At 42.5% G+C, this 21,829-nt stretch overlaps 1 protein-coding gene across 1 annotated transcript in view; it reads left to right on the top strand.

Annotated features, from left to right (window-relative positions):
• Nucleotides 1–21,254, top strand: part of LOC128351417 (snaclec bitiscetin subunit beta-like) — a 32,990-nt gene extending 11,736 nt beyond the window's left edge. The window contains exons 2-6 of the mRNA XM_053310939.1: nucleotides 9,310–9,389; nucleotides 12,159–12,385; nucleotides 14,312–14,449; nucleotides 17,819–17,960; nucleotides 20,591–21,254. Coding sequence (XP_053166914.1) covers nucleotides 9,310–9,389; nucleotides 12,159–12,385; nucleotides 14,312–14,449; nucleotides 17,819–17,960; nucleotides 20,591–20,673 — 670 coding nt within the window. The 3' untranslated portion in view covers nucleotides 20,674–21,254. The remainder of the gene's footprint in view (nucleotides 1–9,309; nucleotides 9,390–12,158; nucleotides 12,386–14,311; nucleotides 14,450–17,818; nucleotides 17,961–20,590) is intronic.
• The last annotated feature ends 575 nt before the right edge of the window (nucleotides 21,255–21,829 follow it).

Below are 21,829 nucleotides of genomic sequence, written 5' to 3'. Positions count from 1 at the left end.
ACTCCCCCAAAGGGAGTAAAGGTTAAAAAATATATATTATTATTTTAATGTGAAGCTCGCAACCCCCCCGAAAATTCAGAGGGGTGTTCAGTCCAGCGTCAGACTGAACAGGGGGTTAAACCCTGTTCAACCCCTGAACAGTTCAGTTCAACTCCGAACTGTTGAACTGAAGCGGTTCAACGTCGAACATGTTCGCCATCAAAACTGTTTGCACACCCCTAATGCCTTTAGTAATTTTAGGCACTTCTGTGCAAAGCTTGTGTGGTCTTTGGTCAGTTGCCCATCCCTTATGGCCTTCATTTCTTCCAGATTGGGGCCAGCACCAGCCTGGGGCCAGCACCAGCCTGGGTTTTTCTGACGGCATTTGGCATAGTGGGTGCTTGCATTCCAAAGTCTTTAAGCAATATGTATGCCCTTAAATTTTCCTTGTTCTTGCTGGTTGCACACTTTTCTTGCATTTCTGGACTGCCCCCCTTTTCCTTGTTGGCATTGCATGTATATATTCTTGGTTTTCTGACAGATGCTGGGCTCCTTTGCGTTTTTTTTTTTTTTTAATTATTTGCAGGCACTCAGTTGTACTCTGGGCACACAGATGGGCCAGCACCTCCAGGATTGGGATGCAGTTGGACTGAGGTGGTTATGCCTCTGTTTATTGGTTGGGGAGGAGTGGGCTGTTGTGGGGTCAGCTGCATCCAACTCTTAGCGATTTTTTGTCAGTGCTCTACCTTCCTTATAGGTTATTCATTTAGGTGAGAATATTTTAGTTCAGAGAACTAGCCTTTCCTTGATTCAGCAAGCCATGTGTGACTTTGCCACCATCAGGTGCTGGATACTCAGTGTGATCATCCTATGGTTTGATCTGTTGCAGTGTAGTGTGTGGAGGGGGCTGCTAATCCTATTGGGCTTGAGTGTGCTAGGTGCAAAGTCAATAGGGATTTGGGTAGGGAGGTATTGGCTTCTAGAGGTGGCTTCCTTCCTCACTTGGGTATTCAGCATTTTCTTCCTGAATTGTTCCAGCCTGATGGAGTTCACCTTTCTGCAGCCAGGTGCACTGTTTATTTGCTTGACATGCAGAGGGGGCTTGTCGAATTCTTGGATGGTTGGGGGTGGAGATGGAGGTAAGGCCAACCTGGGCTGACCTTTCCATGTGGCAGGAGCAGGGCAGGCTTGGTCTAGGATTAGGTGGGAACATCTCACTGAGCACTTTTGGGCTGGTTTAAAGGAGGGGAGCAAGTAATTGATTCCTAGAGTCTTTGCGGCTCATTGGTGCTCCTACTTGCTTTGGGGCTTCACAATCTTTAAAGGCTGAATAGTTTGAGGGGGTGAAGCCCAAGACCTGGGCTTGAGGGGGTGAGCACCGACCCATATCAGATTGGCCCAAAGGGGCAGCAATCAGCTTGCCTGGTTGTGGTCTGTGAGTTGGGGTGTATCGCCCATTTAAGCTTGGGATCAGATATGTGTGTCTGATACCCAGCCTAATGTAGGCCTGCACTGCTTTGGGGTGGAGTTGATTATTACCGTTCTATTTGTTCAATGAAGTTGTGGCCCTGACCCAGCTATTGTGTCTGTGTTTCCTTTGCACTGAGGCCTGGGTGTGGGTGTAATAAGGATCTGCTGCATCCCTCTTGATAAATATATAGTTCTCAAATTAATCCATCAACTCAAACATAAGATCCAAGGGTATAATTATTGTATGTGTTTAATAGATGTTTAATGTACATAGACTGTTAGGACTGGACTTAAAAGGGCATAAGACGGAAAAGATTGTGTGTGTTCAATGGAGCTTGAACTGAATACTGCTCATTCACTCCCCCCCCATTCTTTAACATCCTGAAAGTAAAGTTGTTTTAGAGAGCAAGAGTAAATGCATGTTTGACCTCCTTTCTTTTTGAGATCTCATTGAGTTGGTAAACCTGTGTCTGAGTTGTGCTACTACAATCTGCAAGTTGGATTTCACAGGACTGAATGCTCCTTCATATGGAAACATTATTGAGGATGAACGCAATTTATTTCAGTCTATGACTAGTAATCCATTACAGAGAAAACCAGCAAGTCAAGAAAAGGGTTCTAGTCAAGCCTTCTCTCTGACATGTTAGTTTTCTATCTACAAGGATTTTAATTTAATCTTTTTTTAATGGAGGAGAAATCAGTCCTGTGAGCATGTAACTGCAATCAGAAGTGGTGTAGCCTAGACAAAGGTTTGCCATCTCAGTGAGAACTTGGCCGTAGTAGACCCATCGGGATTCCAGAGTTTCAAACCCATTAAAAAATTCCTGGATATTTTGAATACTGGTTCAAATGGCTAAAAATGATAGCAAACAATCACTGTCAACAACTACAAATGAAAATAGTCATTAACATTTCCACTGAGATGTCGATGTTGATGTTTTCCGCCACACATATATCACAGAAATCCTGTGCAGTCAGTCTCAGTCTTGATTAGTACAGCCAATGGCCAGAATTACAAAAATAAAATCATTTAGAATTAACTTCATTCCGAATAACACCACAAATATAACAAAATTTAGCAACATTGAGTAAATTCTCCTCTTTACTATCCTTTAAAATTAAATTTAAATAGTCCATTTCAGTTAATCCTGGAAACAGGATAAATTGAGGTGGAATATATTTCTTCCTAATGGATATCCTGTGCATAGATTCCTTTCAAGCCAGGGGTGACATTCTACTAGAAAATAAGAAAAGAGGTTGAGATAAGAAGGGGGAGACACAGAATAGAAGATTTCCCCACCTTTCTCCCCTAACTTGGCATAGAGGCACCTTTTAACATGGTGATTCTCTTTATTTAGCAGCGGGAGAGTAATCGGCCCTATTCACCCCCAACACAGTACCTCCAGTGACTGTTGCTGGTGTCTATCTTGTGTTTCTTTTTAGATTGTGAGCCTTTTGGGGACAGGGATCCATCTTATTTATTTGTTATTTCTCTGTGTAAACCGCCCTGAGCCACATTTGGAAGGGTGGTATAGAAATCGAATAAATAATAATAATGAAATAATGATAGCCCATCCATAATGTGAAGGATTGTAAATGTAATGCAGGTTAAGTGTCAACAACCAATAGAAGTGTATGTGGTTTTTTTTAATTACCTAATCTCAAAGATGAAACACTGTCCTAGAGATGGGTTAAACCAGTGTTTCTCAAACTTTTTGGAGTCAAGGACCGCTAAATTCTTTGTGCAGAGTTTCAAGGACCGCTACATTCTTCATGCGCAGTTTCCCGGACCAGCAGTTAGTAAAGGGGTTTCAAGTCTGTCTATCTGTCTGTCTGTCTGTCTATCTATCAGACTTCTATACTGCCCAAAACTTGCATCTCTGGGCAGTTTAGAATGAAAATAATATAAGCATTAAAATAATTAAATTTGGAATCTTTTGCAAACATTGAATATTAGGGGTTCTTAACCTTGGGTCCCTCAGTTAAACTCCCATAACCCCCAACAACAATGGCATTTGGCCATTATGGCTCGGGATTATGGGAGTAGAAGTCCACCAACGTCTGGGTACCCAAGGTTGAGAACCCCTGAATCTAAAAGCCTGGGTGAACAAATTTGTCTCCAGTATGTCTGGAGTGGAGGTGCTTGTGATTACTCAATGGAGAGGGGATGCTGGGCCATTGGAAAAATTCAAAAGCTACATGGGGCCAATGAAAACAACATACAAGCAAGCCCCACTGATGCAAGAGGGAAACAGTGTTCCCTCTCAAGGCGCCTCGACCACAACAGGCAGCTGGGTTTCAATCAACCAACCTTTGGCTGCAAACAATGAGCATGCAAGAACCAGCAGCCCTTCAAGTGGCGCCCACTGCCATACTTTTTCCTCCATGCCCCCGCATCGCATACAGTTTGAAGCTGTAAAGATAGGGAATAAGATAGCTATAGGAAGATCTCAGCAGCATGTGGAGGCAAGGCACAAGAAGGGTCCCATGCCTCCGTGATACTCTTCCTCTTCCGTGCCATGTGCAAAATTGAGGAAGTGAGTGCCTTGATTTCAGGGGGGGGGTGTTGACTCCCAGTCAGGGACCGGCACTCAACCCTTCGGGGACCGGCAGCGGTCCAGGGACCGGTGGTTGAGAAACACTGGGTTAAACAATGGATATCTGCACTCCCCAGGCCTATACTGGACACACACTTGAGGGACCTTCTTCACACTTTAGGGTTAAAGGGGTCCTGCTTCAATTGCTTTCTATAATGTTGTAAAACTGACATTGACAAATGTCTCTCTTCCTGCAAATTATCTGTGGTATGTTAGCAACCATCAGACAAGTGTGAAACAGGTTCAAAGGCCATTTGAGCCTTAAGTATGAAAATGCCATGTTTCTTCAGCACTTCTTCAGCATTCTTGTGTTCACTGCTGATCTATGCAATTGAAGATGTTTCCATTAGAATCCTATAGCGAACCTGAAAATTCAAACAGGAATCATGTCAAAGCTGACAATTGAATGGCTTATCTGTACCATTTTGATGTACAATTCATTTAGTGGGTCCAAAGGGATCTATGAGTATGAGAGTTTTTCTTCCGCAGATTAGTAAGACTCAAGTGTGTGTTTGTAAAGGATTTTAGGAATCAACTGTACAATCAACAATGGTGTTAGAAACAGGTTCCCACCCTTCTTTGTTCAGGAAGGAGAGGTTATATAAAAATGGAGAGGGACTAAATACTGAGATGAGCTGCTTTATGTGAAGGGGAAAGATCCATTTGCCAAAGCAGTGACCATAATACCCTCCAAAGCTGCTGCTGCTTGTGAGCAACAATAAAATAAGGGAGGAAAAAGCAAAGAGGAAGATCTACAGAGCAGGTATTTCTTTAAATGGGTACTTTGTGTTGCTTTGAATTCATGATCCCTCCCCACCACTCCCTATGATGTGTTGAGATCTGCTAATGAAGCTTGGCTCCAGGTTTTTGGACATGAAGTCAATCTCTACTAGAAAGCCAGCATAGCATAGTGGTTAGAGTGTTGGACTAGGACCGGGAAGACCCAAGTTGAAATCCCCATTCAACCATGAAATTCACTGGGTGACTCTGGGCCAATCATGTATCTCTCAGCCTAATCTACCTGACAGGGTAGTTGTGAGGATAAGAATAACCATGTACACTGCTCTGAGCAGCTCAGAAGAAGAGCGAGATAGAAATGTACAAAATAAATAAATAAATAAATAAATAAATAAAACTAGGAGCAGGACTTTTAAATCATGGCCTTTCCTTTCTCTGTGGGGCCCACCTTTTTTTCTCTCTTGCATGTTTTGAAAAACAGGGAAAGGCATTTTTGTTGTGTGGTTTGTGGGGGCTAAACGTTTAGGTTGGCTCTTACTGATTCTTTCTGGTTTTTAGGGTCTGATATGAGGTTTATTGTTTTGATATTGAGTCTGATGTTTGATAAACACTCTGAAAACCTTTTACTGGAAATACATATTGCAAGAAAATACATATTATCTACCAGGGCAGTGTTTGCACTTTGTAATAATTTGGAGGTGAGATTCAATTTAGGGTGAAGACAAAAACAGCTTCTTAAGTGTAGTGGAGGTGGTTTTGAACGTCCAATCCGTCCTGAAAATAAATGCCTTGGAATACAGTGAATGGGTGTTCAAACCTCTTCTACTACATTTTAGAATGTGTGTCTGTCTTCACACAATCAACAGAAGATCCAGCACTATTTCCAAACATCTCAGGGAAACCAGAATTAAAGAGAAAGTGTAGGTGATGTTGGAGTAAAATCCCGTTCCATAATAAAGGAATAAAATGGATTATATAGTGTCTCCTATAGTCTGTTGCTCTCTAAAAGTGAAAGAAAGCAACTGGTGCAAGAGTAGGCTAAAAAACTAAAAGTAGGCTAAAAGTTGGCTAAAAACTAAGAGTAGGCTAAAAAACTGGGTTATTTATTTAGGTGGAAAGTGACTGGCTGAGATGAGATGAGGCAAGATAAGGAACAGCAGGGGTTGAAATATCTGGACTAAGGAAGCCTGTGAATATATGAACTGGCTACAAATTAAACATTAATAAATATTGGGGCCATTCACATGACCTACTGGGTGGGTGGGCAGGTGGGTGGGAGGGAGGCTTACCTACTGGGTGGGCAGGCAGGTGGGTGGGGGGAGGCTTCCCAAGCCTTGCCTCCCCCTCTCCCAGATGATAGTTGTCCTGATGATCGTTGTTGTCCATGATCAGCCCTGCTCCATGTAGCGCAGAGCAGGACAGATTGAGCTGAGGCTGGGACTCATTGTCATGGTCTCTTTGAGTCCCACAATGCAGTGCACAACACACACACTGCCTTGGGTGATACCCCCAAGAGACGGGCTCTCTAGACACCCATCTCTATGTGTGGCTAGGCTGGAAGCAGCCCATGCTTGCACATGAGCAAGTAGCCAGAGCTAATAGCTGGAGTAAATACTGGGGCTAGGTGGCGCTGCAGTGCTGGGATCGAGCCCAATCCCTAGCTTCCCTAGCCCGGGTTAAGCTGTGCCTGAGAACAGCCTCATTGGCTAATAGCTTCTAAACTATTAGATGTGCAAAATGTTAAACAGTCTTCAGAGCAAATATACATTGGAGCAAAAATATTTACTAGGTTCAATACAATATTGGATACATTTATGGACATCTAATAATATTCTATTAAGATAAGAATGCAGAGATTTTTCAAACTGTGTCCTGAGAAACCTTGGGATTTCTTGGAAGCCTGTTGTTACAGACCAGGCCTGATCTATATACCAAACATGCTCATTAGCTAGTATATAAAACAGGTCTGGATCAAGTTCTTTTATATTGATGACCATGTATGATCTGGAAGCGATGAAGGAAAGGAGATCAAACTACTCAGAAGGATTCAATGGGCTTTATTGAGTATAAAGACTAACAACATAGTCTAGCAAAGCAGAAAGCAGAACCCTCTATCAATTTTAGCAACAGTATTTAAACAGAACATCCTAACCAGTATTCCACAGTGTGCCTAACTGACATATGTGCGTGCAATTAAATCTTCCTAGAGCCTAGTACAGTTTAGATACAGGTGGAAAAAGGGGGAGGGAGGGAGGAAGGCTCGGGGCTGGTATGGTTTGGGGGGTTTCAGAAATTAGTAGGGGGGAGAGGTGAAGGGTGTAGGAGAAGGGGAAGGGATGAGGGAATTCCAGGTTTGTATGAGCCGCATATTTACCCAGGCTTGAGAATGGTGGATCTTTCAGCTGAAGAGGAGAGACTGTAGCTGGGAACAGCAACAGAGCGATTGTCTGGCTTCTGGTGGTCAAGCAGACAGTTTGCTCAGAGCGAGGCAGAGAGTGAAGGTGCCATGGTTGGGGAAAAGTCTTGACTTCTCACTGCGCAGTAGAAGTCACAGACAGTTCCTGTTCATGAGCAGAGTTCCTGAGCAAATCTTGCTGTAGGCACAAGATAGCTAGCGTGTGAGCAAAATGCCCGTAGGCACAGAACTGCTAAACTGCCATGTCCAGAGACTCCTTCTTATAGTGGTTCCATCCCTTGATGTCCATTTTGAGTCTTTGAGAAATAAAGGCATTTATTTCTGCTATCCTCTGAATGTTGTCTTTTAATTACCAAAATTAGCTCAGGATATTTGGTCAGTCCAGAGAGATCTCAATCTTCTTCTGTTATCTTGAGGAGGGGACAAAGTCCAAAAGCAAATCTGCATCCCAGATGTGCTAGCCTGGTCCCGGAAGGTGTTAAAAGTTAGCAATTAGTGAGAGGGAGTTAGTTCTATTTGTGTGAGACATTATTTCTTGTATACCTCTATCTAGTGTGTATTTGCAACAAAAGAATATTCAAAGTATCATCAAAAGGGTAAGCATGAGTGAGGCAAGTTAATCAACACATTTGACTTAAGGCAGAAGCATCCTGTTACTGGACACAGGTTAATTTCAGCAGTGTGAGATTGGTAATTAAGCCTGGCCCATTGTCTCAGTGAGTTTCCACAGATGCTGATAACCAATGCTAGATTACCCCTGCCTCTACAAATCATTGACCAGGCAGTCATGAGATTCACCTCCAGTTCAGACATTGAATTGAACTCTTAACAAAATGAAATCAGACACAGGCCTATATATGTATTAATATTTTGGGGTGCTCATAATACTGTCAAAGGTTCCACAATAAGAAGACTAGTAATGACCGACAAGATTCCTTGAAACACAGCTTCTCCACCACTACTGAAGTGTATAGTCAGAGGGGATTGTTTGTATGTTTTGGGGTGCACTCCCCCAAAACACACTTGTGGAGTACACTCCCAATTCATGTTGTATGACGATGGTGAGGTTTGATCCCTTATTGCTTTGTGTATGATGGTGAGGTCCAACAGACCTGGATGGCCTCCTCATGAACTGAATGAGTACCCTAGAACATGCCTCAGAAATCCTAATGCACTGTGGTTCTGTGGCATGGTAGTTTTTTGGCAGAGGAATCAATCTGGAAACCATTCTCTGAAGACAGAATGTTTGAAAACTACTAGTTTTACTGCAGCAGTACTTATTGGCTTGGATGAGATGTTCACTTCCAACTGACGTTCCAACACAATGTCATAATGCATGATAATATGTTATGGGGGTGCCATAGCTTAGTACTAGAGCTCATGCTGTGCTCACAGAAGGCATCTTCAGTCTAAAAGATCTCAAGTAGCAGCACTGGGAAGGGTCTCTGCCTGAGACCTTGTAAAGCTTAGCTAGCCAGAGCAAATAGCTTAGAAATTTTTTTTTCCTACATTATGTAGTTTACAAACATCTTCCCCTGCTTACGTGCCCTCCGAGCCTGACCATTCCTCCCCAAGCCAGCCTTTGTGCTCTGTGCTGGTTGTGGGGAGGTGAGAAAAGAAATGAGTGATAGAGGGAAGGAGAAAGAGAGAGAAGGAGAGCAGAGGGAGAGGAAAGAGAGAAAAGAAGGAATACACACCTTAGCAGAATGAAGCTTCAGATATGCTTCTGTAAATCCACACTGGCTTCTTCTTCAGTTATATATGCTTCAGTTAGATATGCTTCTGTAAATCCACACTGGCTTCACAGGCAGATACATCAATACAAATTGTTGGGATCTTTGCCTGCTTTGTGGTTATGCTCATAATGTTTATGATCTTCAGTTTGGGAAGTTAATGTAAAGAATTGTGAGTGATTGACTATGTGTAGTCAATGTGTAGGTGCTTCGCGTTGGGGAAATGGGTCTGTCTCTCAGTGTTACTTTGTTAGCACTAATTAAATTGATTTGAAAGTTTCAAACAGTATGAATTGAGTTTCAAGTACTTGTCAAAGGAAATATGAATTTGATTTTAAATATGGACTCAGATACACATGTTTTTACCTGATTGTAGGTGCTATCAACACCAGACAATGAAGTCACTTCTGGTTTTGTTGATGTACCTGGGTATTCTCATTCTTCCTGGATCTGAAGGTAAGAGTTGAGTGCATGTGCTGATCTTATGAAAAACAAATTTCTGATATTATCTTGGCTTTTTGCTTCACCTACTCTTCCTTAGGTTTGGGGGGGCACTCATGCTTGTTAATGGATCCAGAGAAACAAAGAGGGAATGATAGGTTCAGAGACTCACCACTTAGTCCTGACTAACAGGCCAATTTCAATTGGGATCTGAGAGTAGAAGTACTCAGCAGAAAATGAAAGAAAATGTATTGTATTTAGAAAGTATCCGATGCATATTATTTCCAAAGGGAATATGTTATGTTATAACATAGACAGCTATGTTAGTCTCTTGCAGCAAAACTAATAATCATGTAGCACCTTAAAGACTAACAAATATATTTCCACATAAGCTTTTGTGGTAGGGATGTACACGAATCATGTTTCGGGGTGCAATTTGGAACACATCCCCTGCCCCTTTAAAATGGAGGGATGCAGGTGCATACCTGCTCCTCTGCCACATCCTGAATTGGAGGTGCTCCTCCCAGCTATCTTCACATGCCAGCAGAGCTTTCCCCCAGCTGCCCCTGCACAAAGCCAGCACATGAGGGCAGCATGCGTGGAGGCCATGTGCGTGCTGGCATCACAGGGACAGCTGGGCAAGAGTGCTGCCAGCATGTGAAGATAGCTGGGAGGAGCGCTGCCAATTGAGGAGATGGTGATGGAGGAGCAGATATACACCTGCTCTCCTCTGTTTTAAAGGGGCAGGGGATGTGTTCTGAATCATGACTCGAAAAACAATTTGTGCACGTCCCTGTTTTGTGGACTACAGTCCACTACAGATCCATCACCTTTAGTTGGCAGGTACATGTGTACACACAGACACAGACACACACACAGTCTATTAGGCAACTAAGGGTAAGCAGGAAAAATTAAGGAAAAATAGTTTGCTTTTTTGTGAGGTCATGTTTGGCCTGAATTGCTGTGAGCATAAGTATGCAGCCTACTTGTGAGGCAAAGCCACACTCCACACTGCTCTAGGAATGTATGTATGTATGAAGAAACAATGTCAAGATCTTTCCTGCTGCCAAGGTTGGGCCATGGGCAACCTCTGCAAGGTAGTTTGGAATCCAAAGTCAGACTCAGCAGGCCGAGCAGAGAACCAGGGGGAGCAGACCAGGAATAAAGATCAGGAGCAAACTGCAAGTCAAAGCCAGACCCAGAAAGCCAAACAGACAAACTAGGAATTGCAGACAACACCACACCAGTCAGAAGTCCTGTCCAGACCTTAGGTGGTACCTGCATTTCACGCTTTTGTGTGAATGACTGTATCTGTGCTCATTTTAAAAGTGAGCCCGGGTACTGGTCCCTCAAATGCATGTGCAGATGGAAAGTGCACTGCTGTACCTGTGTTCAACGGCATGTAAATAACTGTACCTGCCTACAGATTTGTACCTGTACCCACTCTTCACAGATTGTATGATTGTTGAACATAGCATGTAAATAGGACTTAAGAAGACCTTGATCCTTTAGGCCAGACAGGAAATCTTTATATGTTTCCTGATCTGGAAACATTAACCTCTTAATTAATGTCTTTGCCACCCACGTGATGTCACCCACAAAGGGGGCACGGCCCAGGGTCCATAGAGCCCTCTTTGGGGGGGGGGAGAAAGTGAAATAAACATTGTTCAGGAAGCAAACGCAGCCTGAAATGAGGGAGAAGAGCTCACTCCCCCCTTTGTGGGTGATGTCACATGGGCAGAGCCGAGCGGTGAATGAGCCAGGTGACGTCCCTTTGCAAGGGACGGATATTACTGGAGGGGAGGTGCCACAGCTGGGAGAAATCATGGATGGGTGGCACTTTAAAAGGTAAAAAAGGGGGAGAGACCCCTCCTCACCCCCTCCACCCTCCCTGCACTCAGCCACTGACACTGTGCCCCATCCTGCCACAGCAGCAGTGACCTCTCCTGATTTTCTCAATAGGCAGTGGGGTGTTTGAAACAGCTGAAACAGCTTGAGCTGAAATGTTGAGCTGAAACAGAAACTAACTTTAATCTTCCCTTTCCAAACATTCCCTTTCTCCCTACACCATGCCACCTAGTGGCCCTGAACTATATACAACTATTACCACATATTCTTTGTTGATCTTATGATTATTCTTGACATCAACATGAGGGCATACACTAAGCACCACATTGCAGCTATTGGCAATACTGACATTCTATCGATCATCTCTAGGAATTCCTTTGATTCAATTCTTCCTCCCCCCACCCCCATATTCATATGGACACAGAACTACGGGTCCAATGGACCCGCAATTCTGCTCCCCACCCTGCTCTCCTGTCCGAATTCAGATGTAACGGAGAGCCTCTCTGCAGTCAGGGAGACTGCAGAGAGGAGGAGGGATTGGTTGTGTGGGCTTCCTTCTTGCATGAAGGACAGCCTGCACAGCCAGAGCTTCCTCTCTCAACTTTAGTTTCAGGGAACGCAGCCTGCAATTCAGAATTCAGATGTAATGCAAGCTGTGTTAAACCTCAGGTTGGGTTGACAAAACTCACTCCAACTTGAGGGTTCAAATTGGAATTTGGAGAGCTCTGTGTGCAGAACCGGAATTCAGAGGGGCTGTTATGCATTCAGACTTTCAGGTTAGGTAACCTCTGGCATCTTCAACTCCAGTTTTGCATTGCGTGAGAATGCGGCCTCTTCCGCACATGTTCTTTCTGGTGTCTATATATTCTAAAATGATTTCTGACTGTTTTATTTAGACTTTACTGACTGAGAATCTGGTTTTGTATTTTTTTGCAGGCAATGACTTTCCAGAAGCCAAAAAGCGTGATGTCCGTTTCTTGTTCGGAAACATTTTTGGTGGGAATAATCAGCCTCCTTTGAACACTAAGGCCCCAGATTTGCCTGACTCTTCTCTGATAGATGCAGAATCCTTTTGCCAAGATGGCTGTCAAGATGGTTGGGTCAGTTACATGGGCCAATGCTACATGTTTGTCCAGAAACAAATGTCATGGGCAGAAGCTGAGGTACATTCAAAATGTTCTTCAAAATGAACATTTTCCCTCCTTTGCATCTTTTTTCAATCTCTCCCTCCCTCCCTCCCTCCCTTTCTTCTCCTGAGACTTTTGTGCCACACTTGGTAATAAAGCCTGCTTTAGTACAAAGTGCCTGCTATGCAACACTATGTGAGGCTGGCAGGGATGTCATCAAGTGTTTACCAAAACCTCAGCCCCAAAGTGAACATAATCATGGACAGAACTGCAGCAAATGATCCTGCTTCTGATACAGCCAACCTCTACTCTTGGGCTCATTATAGATAATAGTTTTCAAGAGGCTCGAAGGCAGTACCAGAGTGTCTTGGTGAATCTGCTAAATTATCCCTGCAAGATATAGTTTGCATTTTGGTGACTCACTACTTCCATGCTCATTTGCCTTTTTGCAACTCTGTGTGGAATAAGGTGGCAGGCATTTACTGAGAACCACACTGTATTTTCTAAAACCTTATTTCTGGCAAAGTGGACATTCTTTTCATTAGATGCTACAGTACATTCAGAGCCTGTGAATTCTGAGGAAGATTTTTGTTATTGTCTTCTTCAAGAAGTGTGAATGGGTTAAATATTCACTTTTGGTCCATTCATTCATTCATTCACTTATTTATCTATTTGATTTATATACCACCCTTCCAAAAGCGGTTTACATCAAAACAAAAGCAATTAAAATCAAAACTAAATTAAACAATTAACAGCATTTAAACATTAAAATCATTAACATTAAAATCATTTTAAAACCAACATTAAAAATTTAAAACCATTCATCTAATTAAAAGCCTGGGTGAATACATGTGTCTTCAGTGCCTTTTTAAAAGTTGCCAGAGATGGACTCTTATTTCAACAGAGAGTGCATTCCAAAGTCCAGGGGCAGCAACGGAGAAGACCCCTCCCCGAGTAGCCACCAAATGAGTTGGCAGCAACCATAGACAAACCTCTCCAGATGATCTTAACAGGCAGTGAGGATCATGGTGAAGAAGACATTCTCTTAAATACCCAGGGCCCAAGCTGTTTAGGGCTTTATAGGTTATAACCAGCATCTTGCATTTTGCCCGGAAACATATCGGCAGCCAGTGTAACTCCTTCATTATGGGAGTAATATGGTCTCTCCTAGATGACCCAGAGACCAACCCAGCTGCCGCATTCTGAACCAACTGCAGTGTCCAGACTACGTACAAAGGCAGCCCTACATAAAGCACATTGCAGTAATCCAGCATAGAGGTTACCAGCATATGTACCACCATTTTGAGGTGGTACACAAACAAGATAATGCTGCTAATGTACTACTGGTGATATAACTCATATTTATTCAGCCATTAAAGAGGGCCTATGACTGGTGTATGAAAAACTAATTTAGCACCAGTTCAAGACATGCACTGAACACTCCTATAGCATGCGCATGTAAGCATCATTGTGCTACAGTATGGAATTCAAATCTCGTTTCCTATGATGTCACCCTAGAAACAGGGAGGGAACTTTCACCTCAGCAAATCAAGATGCAACAGCCTCCCTCCCTCCCCTCCATCCCTCCCTGCCTAGCATCCAGAGTTCTCATTTTGGGTGGGTAGGGCGTGTACTGAATTATAACAATGTCACTGGCAATGCAACATGGCCCAACCACAGTCTACCCATTGTCCTGGTAAGGTTGGTAGAGTGGAACTTTAGTTAATATTTATATTTCCCCTCTCCTGCTACTTAATTCTCTGTTTTGCTTGACTGCTTTCCTTTATCACTTGCATTCACTCTACATATGTATAACTTTCTCTGTTCTTCTGTGTTCCTTTCATTTTTTAAAATCTTGTTTGGCTCAAATATTCTGCACTCGCTTTGTTTCCCAACTGCCTTGCTGATTACCTCTTTTTTAAACCTTCTTTGCTCCCCTTTCCAAATTCCTTTGCTTTTCAGAGCACTTGTCAAAGCGTAGTCACAAGTGGACACCTGACCAGTATCTCAAGTGCCGAACACAATGAGTTTCTTGTGAACCTGGCCACTTATCAAGGACAAAAAACAGCCCAGTTCTGGACAGGAGGAAGCCACCAAGGGGTAAGTCTAACAAGTGCAACACTGAAGATTAATTGATAGGAACATAGGAAGCTGCCATATACTGAGTCAGGCCATAGGTCCATCTCGCTCAGTATTGTCTGCACAGACTGGCAGAGGCTTCTCCAAGGTTGCAGACAGGAACCTCTCTCAGCCCTGTCTTGGAGATGCCAGGGAAGGAACTTGGGACCTAGATGCTCTTCCCAGAGTGGCTCCATCTCCTAAGGGGAATAGCTTACAGTGTTCACACTTCTAGTCTCCCTTTCAGATGCAGCCAGGGCAGACCCTGCTTAGCTAAGGGGACAAGTCATGCTTGCTACCCCCAGACCAGGCCTCTTCCCTTAAGAGAATCTGATCTTAAGTTCAACTCTCAGTACACGATTAGAATTGAGATTTACCAGTTTCACACAAAACAAATTGAAGCACTGCAGTACCAGTTAGGAAATCATATTATAAATAAACACCACGCATAAAGCTTCAATCTATTCCAACTTACAATTTAAACTCCACAACTCTGAAGTCTTCCCTGAGTACCAATGTCAGAAACCCTTCCTGTAGCTCGGGTGCTGCTGACTATCACGCAGTGCCATCATTGCTTCTGAAGCTATGATCTGTTGTACCTCTGCATAACACCCAGTGGAATCACTTGTATATACAGTCCCCTCTACTCAGGCCTTTCTGCTGATGCAGGAGGCTGCTGGCTCTAGGGTGCTGCTATGCTGACATGGTGTTACAACTAGGGTTGGGTGATATTTCTAAAGTGCCAGGGAAATGGAAAATTAGATTTTAAAAAATGAAAAAAGAAACACAAAAGTTAGGGCTCCTCTCTTTGCCAAAATGTATTTGAATATTTTCTAAATTTTCTCGACTTTAATAATAACTTCAGTGAACATCTAACAGAGCGTGAATCTTCGATTAATGGCTGTAAGCTTAAATTCTCCTAATGGTTATATTTCAGCAATTCCTAACAGCTCACCCTTTACTCTGGGCAACACTGCAATCACACTGTTTATCTTCAAATGACCAGAAAGCCTTTTTTAAGCCTCCACAATCCTAAACATATTTATTCAGAACTAAGTCCTACGGAGTTCAATGGAAATTACTCCCAAGGAAGTGTGCAAAGTTTTTCAACCCTGGAGTTTTAGCCACTCATAGTTCATTAAATAACAGTCAGCTTTGCACATAACCATTAAACTCTTTGGTATTTAGTTCGAATGGAAACTTTATGTGTTGCTGAGAGTAGCTATCATCAGGGTCAGTCTTTGATGTGGGTGAGCTGAGCAGTTTGCTTACTTGTTTGTTTTTGTTCTCTATTATTATTATTATTATTATTATTATTATTATTATTATTATTGAGAAAAAAGAAATTCCATCTCTTGAAATCAAAGCATACCAAGTTTTATGCCAAGAATCAATAGTCAGGATAAAGTAAAAAGAGAAAAATTAAATAATAATAATAATAAGAAAGACAACTTCCACCAACTGGATTTCAATCACGAAATCATAGATCACAAATCAAAACCAGATCTCAGAAACAAACAATGACCTTGTTGAACATTATATATTATGAAAGGTTCCCAAGTTAATAAAAAGGATTCTGATGGAGAGTTATTCACATAAGCTGAAACTTTGGAAACAGAGTTATAGTCCCATAATTTAATAAACCAATCAGCTAAAAGGGGGATTGTTTTTGTTCAATTTATATACTGCCCTTCCTGAAGTGGCTCAGGGTGGTTTACATTCAAATCAAACACATAGAACAAAACGCAGTTGGCTAGGATGCTCACCTGAGGGGGTACTGAGCTTGATGTCTCACTGTTTGTACTGTCTGCAGTGAGCGAGGGTTGTTTTTTTAAAGCAGCAGCTGAGATAACACTCAGCATGCTGGCTCTGGAATGCTCTGTGCTGGGGTCTGCTGCAGACACTCAGGCCAGGGGCAGAGCCACCATTGGGCAAATGGGTTCAAAGAACCCAGGCTGCCACCAATCAGGGGCCATACTTTGCAGATGCGGGGGGTGCTGGTTTAGCTCCTGAGCGGGGCTATGCAGCCTCCTTCAGGAGTTAAATGGCTGGCGCTGCATCCATGGCGTGACCAGGAGCGGCTCTTCCCTGCCTTTGAGGCAGGGCAGAGCTGCTTCTGGCCACGCCGCAAATGCAGCACCAGCCTGGCTCTAACTCCCAAACGGAGCTGCGTGGCTCCGTTCGGGAGTTGAACAGCCAACGCTGCATTTGCAGTGCGGCCAGAAGCGGCTCTCCCCTGCCTTTAAGGCAGGGAAGAGCCTCTCCTGGCCATGCTGCAAATGCAATGCCAGTCAGGCTCTAACTGCTGAACGGAGCTGCCCAGCTCCATTTGGGAGCCAGACCATGCCCACTGCATCTGATGTCTCCCTTTAAGGCAGGGAAGAGCCTCTCCTGGCCGCGCTGCAAACACACAGCACCGGCCATGCTCTAACTGCCCAACAGAGCCACCGGCAAGCATGACTTGTCCCCTTGGCTAAGCAGGGTCCTGCTCTGGTTGCATATGAATGGGAGACTTGATGTGTGAGCACTGTAAGATATTCCCCTCAGGGGATGGAGCCACTCGGGAAGAGGAGAAGGTTCCAAGTTCCCTCCCTGGCATCTCCGAGATAGGGCTAGGAAAGACTCCTACCTGCAACCTTGGAGAAGCTTCTGCCAGTCTGTGTAGACAATACTGAGCTAGATGGGCCTATGGTCTGACTCAGCATATGGCAGCTTCCTATGTTCCTATGTAATTTCGAAGCACATACATAGTCTAGATTTATGTGATCTTTGCCCCTCAAAAAAGGGGCAGGAGGGACCGAGGAAATATGGCACATATATCAAACATTATCTTGTGCACATTAGCGGGTACATGTGCCTGCTCCTGCATCTTGCATAGTGGATCCCTGATTGGGTACATATGTGAACCAGTCCCTGTACTACATTCCTGCATTTTAGTGCCAAAAAATAATAATCAAAGACCGTAGCATGCCCATTTAAAAATTCATATTTGTTGTCATTAATATTTGAAAGGGAATTTTGTCTTACCCACACAATAATGGAATGAAATTCTAACCTACATTAATTAAAAAGGCTCAGTTTAGATTCTTAGAGTAAGTTGTGTACATGGAACAATGCTGAGTAACAAATTCAATAAAGTTCCAATCTGTTTGCAGACAATCCCTCTAATAAATTATGCACCACAGATTATTCCTGCCGCTCTAAAGTACAGAAACCTTACTGCAGGCAATAGACTTCTGTGCAGATCCTCATGAAAACTTCCTTTGCTCATTCAATTTCAGTCCAATTTGAATATCTGAAAGTTTACCAAGTGGCATAATCTTCATTACATTCCATTTTTTCCCCCTGCAGGGATCCTCTCTAAGCTGGACAGATGGATCTGTGACAAATTTCATTCAGCGCCCGCTGAGCTCAATTCTTCATGTTGTTGGGGAAACAATTAACAGTATCCTGAACCTTCGTATATGCTTGAAGTTAAATATTAATATTGGAGGTACAGCATACTCCACATATACAATCTCTGTTCCAAGTATTTGCTCAAATTATCCTAAACCTAGAAAAAATTGGCCCCACTTTTCAATTAAAATAGTTCTTACTATCAAATGCTACTGTGTTCTGATCACTTTCCAGGCAATTGATGGTTTTGTTTGGATGACAATTCACCCATTGTTGTGTATTGGTTACTTTGACATTCAAAAGTAATTTGAATTTAGCAGACTGGGTGGTTCATTTTAATACATTGTTAATGCCATTTGTATTCAGAGTTTATGTTGCAGGAGAAAACAGTGGGCATCCTAAGAAGGAAGCTTAAAGCTAATTCATACAACCTTAAATTAACCTTTCCTCTTAACTTAACTCAAATGGGAACATAATGCTTAACTGACCAACATTTCAGTTAGTTGTCTCTTCCAAAGTACACGTGTACCTCTCTATACACAGTTCCACTATTTTGTGTATCCGCAGTCCACCAATTGTTACCCGACCTCATTATGCATTGATACAAAAGGGTTAAAACCCATGTACCCACAGTTTCGGGACAGCCAGAAATGACCTCGGAGGTCTTTCTGGCTGCCATTTTATGTAAAAGATCCATTTTGTGGCTCATCTGGACTAAAACCAGCATCCCCCCCCTGTGATTTTTTGTGGGAAATGGGGACTTTGGGACCTGGGTGGGGAGCATCATTGGACTGTTGAAGGCCCACGGAGCACAGTAGGGCACTTTATTTTGCCCTTTTAAACTTTTTTTGCCATGATTTTCAAGCCTCTGGGAACCTAACACACACACACATACCATCCCATTGACTTAATGCCTTGGTATCTGCAGTTTCGGTATCTGCCGTTTCGGTATCTGCCGTAGCAGCAGAGAATGGAACCCTCGCAGATACTGAGGTCCACCCGTATGATGAATCTGGCTAATAAGCACATATAGATGGCCAGCAATTGCAAGTTAAGTGAGTAGAAAGCCTAGTTAATCCTGGCTGAATATGCAGAGGGCAGTGCAAAGGAGGGATGGGAGGAACCTCTTGATGAATGTTGTTGGTCTTATCAAAGCTCATTTACCTTCCCTAGACAGTCTTCAGGTGTTTCCCCTTGGAAGAAACATCATTGCAACTACTCAGTATTTTACCTTAGGAGGAATTTCCAAATTTGCTTCATATGTTCCTAGGTGAAACATCAGTAATAACTCTAGCGCAGAGCTTCCATCCTCTAGGCAAAAGGAAATGCACTTGTATGCTGCCTGGAACTTTGGATGAGGTTTCATTGTAATTCAAACATACCCAATAGGTTGCTGGTATTTCAAACAACCTGCACCTACACACCCTCTGGCCAGACACACCCTCTGGCCCCAGACACCCACCCCGCTCATTCAGTGCTTTTCTACAAAGAGTTCCAAGTCATGTGGTGGGCATGGCTAGCCAGTGCTCTCCCATTTTGCTCTCCCTGAACAAAAAGAGGAATATTATCTGAAGAGGGCTAGAGAGGCCTATACAACAGCAGAAAAGTCATGCATGGAGAAAGTCCAGATGAGTAGCCATGTTTGTTTGCTGTGCCACAATCAGCAAAACATCTTGTGGCACATAAGGCTGAACATTGTTGTTGTTGTTGTTGTGCTATTTACACACACTACCAGATGTTATTGACTGGATTTGGTACTTTAATTATCGGGCCCTTTCCAAGGGTCTAGGATAACTAAAGAAGAATTAAAGATACCGTTGTAATATTCTTGCTGTTCCAAGTAGTGTGGCCTCCTGTAGTTGATGTGTTGTAATTTTATTGATGCCCAGGGTGTTGAGATGGTGTTCAAGTTCTTTTGGTACTGCATCAAGGGCACCAATAACTATTGGCACTGGCACCACTATTGTTTTCTTTTTCCAGAGCTGCTCAATTTCAAACTGAAGGTCCCTGTATTTGGTTATTTTCTCCAATTGTTTTTTGTGAAAATAACCAAATACAAGGACCTTCAGATTGAAATTGAGCAGCTCTGGAAAAAGAAAACAATAGTGGTGCCAATAGTTCTTGGTGCCCTTGGTGCAGTACCAGAAGAAATTGAACACCATCTCAAATAATAATAATAATTTATTGTTGTTGCTGTTGTTGTTGTTATTCTACCTTTCAATAGATAAAATTCTCAAAGCCGAAGATCATCATCATTATCATCATCATAATCCCTAGTCTCCAAAGAGCTCACAATCTTTTTTTAAGTAGATACCATGTATGATGGAAATAGTTTGAATACACAATCACTGTCCTGAAAAATTCATTTCACAATCATAAGGCCATCTTTTCCTTCCCTTGCTCCCAGAGTAGATAAAAATGATTTTTAAAAAAAGTTTAATTGAATACTTTTGAAAGGTGCTAGAATTTTTTCTTTAAAGGTGGATAGTGCTTTTCAGTCAGTGGTACTTGTACTTCACAGTGAGGTAGGTAATATTTGACCACGTAGGTTATTCTGAACATATTCTTCACATGTGTTTGAAGTACCATCCTAATGAACTTATTGTGGCATAAGCATTCATGGCTTGACACAAATCTGCTAATCTTTGAGGTGCCATCAGCATCTCTGATGTGAAGAGAAGATGAACTCATTGAATTTGTACTCACCTTTGCTTGCTTTCCTTCCAGGCCAGGGTCACTGGGATGGTTCTGACTGCAAAAAGAAGCTACCTTTCATATGCAGCTACAAACCCAATCTGACACCTCCATAATCCATCTCCGGAATACAATGCAAACAGTTCTATTCAACCAACTTTGCTGCCCTTGGACTGCAGATCATTCACCAAATGATTTGTTATGTTTCTACTCTCATTCTTTCCCTCTCCCTCTCCCTTCACTCCCCACCCCCGCCACACATACAATCAAGAACTTATTGTAAAATGCTGAAGTGTCTTTTGTGAATAGGATTCAGATAGAAAGAATTGCTATTATATTGACACAGACCATTATTTGGAGTGCCACAGAGATTGTACTATTAAACAAATTCTGACTTGATTTGAGTGCTTAACAAGATCCATATGCTACTTAAGCCCCACATGGATTTAAAAAATATTGTCAAGAAACCTTTAATTTTAACATAATTACAAATCATTCATTAAAACATTCATTATGCCACCATTTAATGGTCATCATATCTTTTAAATGCTGAAAACTCTCTCTTTAGAGTGCCAGATAAATCCATGAAGAGTCAGTTTGAATGTTGTTGTTGGGCTTTTCTAAAGAAAAAAGGAAAGGAAAAGAATTGCTGTAGTACAATCACAGTCCAAAGAGAAGTAACGCAACCATAAAATGAAGTGCAAATCAAATAGGAAAATCATGGGTATATCGTTGTGTACACAAAATAAACAGAAATTTGTCAACAGCATTACTTAATCCAAACTTCTTATTATGGTTATGTTTGTTAAATTGCTACGCATTGTACACCACTGTATCTTGTATACTCAAACAATTTTCCTTTGTTTTGTCTTAATTATAACTTTGGTATCACTTTAGACTCATTTGTTAGACATAATAGATATGTTGAGATGTGCTGGGCACAATTCACCCACTGCTTCTCTTGAACAGCACTGAACAGAAAGCAACACCAGCCGGCCAAGAGCACATCCCATTCTCTGTGCAACTTCCTCTCATTTCAATAGATCTTGCAGAAGAGAAGGTGATGGATTTTGCCTGGAGTCAATAAGTGACAAAGACTGAGGCTTGCAAAGAAATCATATAATGCTCAGAGGTGAACAGGCTTTTGGTGTATGCCAGTGGAGGGTGCATACACTTTCACAGACCACACACCCATTACTACAGTCCTCTAGTAGCCAGGTTGAGGCTCGTGGGGTCACTCAGGAACAACATGCAATATGAAAGATGAACACA

The sequence above is a fragment of the Hemicordylus capensis genome, chromosome 3, assembly GCF_027244095.1.
Source record: "Hemicordylus capensis ecotype Gifberg chromosome 3, rHemCap1.1.pri, whole genome shotgun sequence".
NCBI classification, from domain to species: Eukaryota; Metazoa; Chordata; class Lepidosauria; order Squamata; family Cordylidae; genus Hemicordylus; species Hemicordylus capensis.
This window is presented reverse-complemented; position numbering and strand designations above follow the sequence as displayed.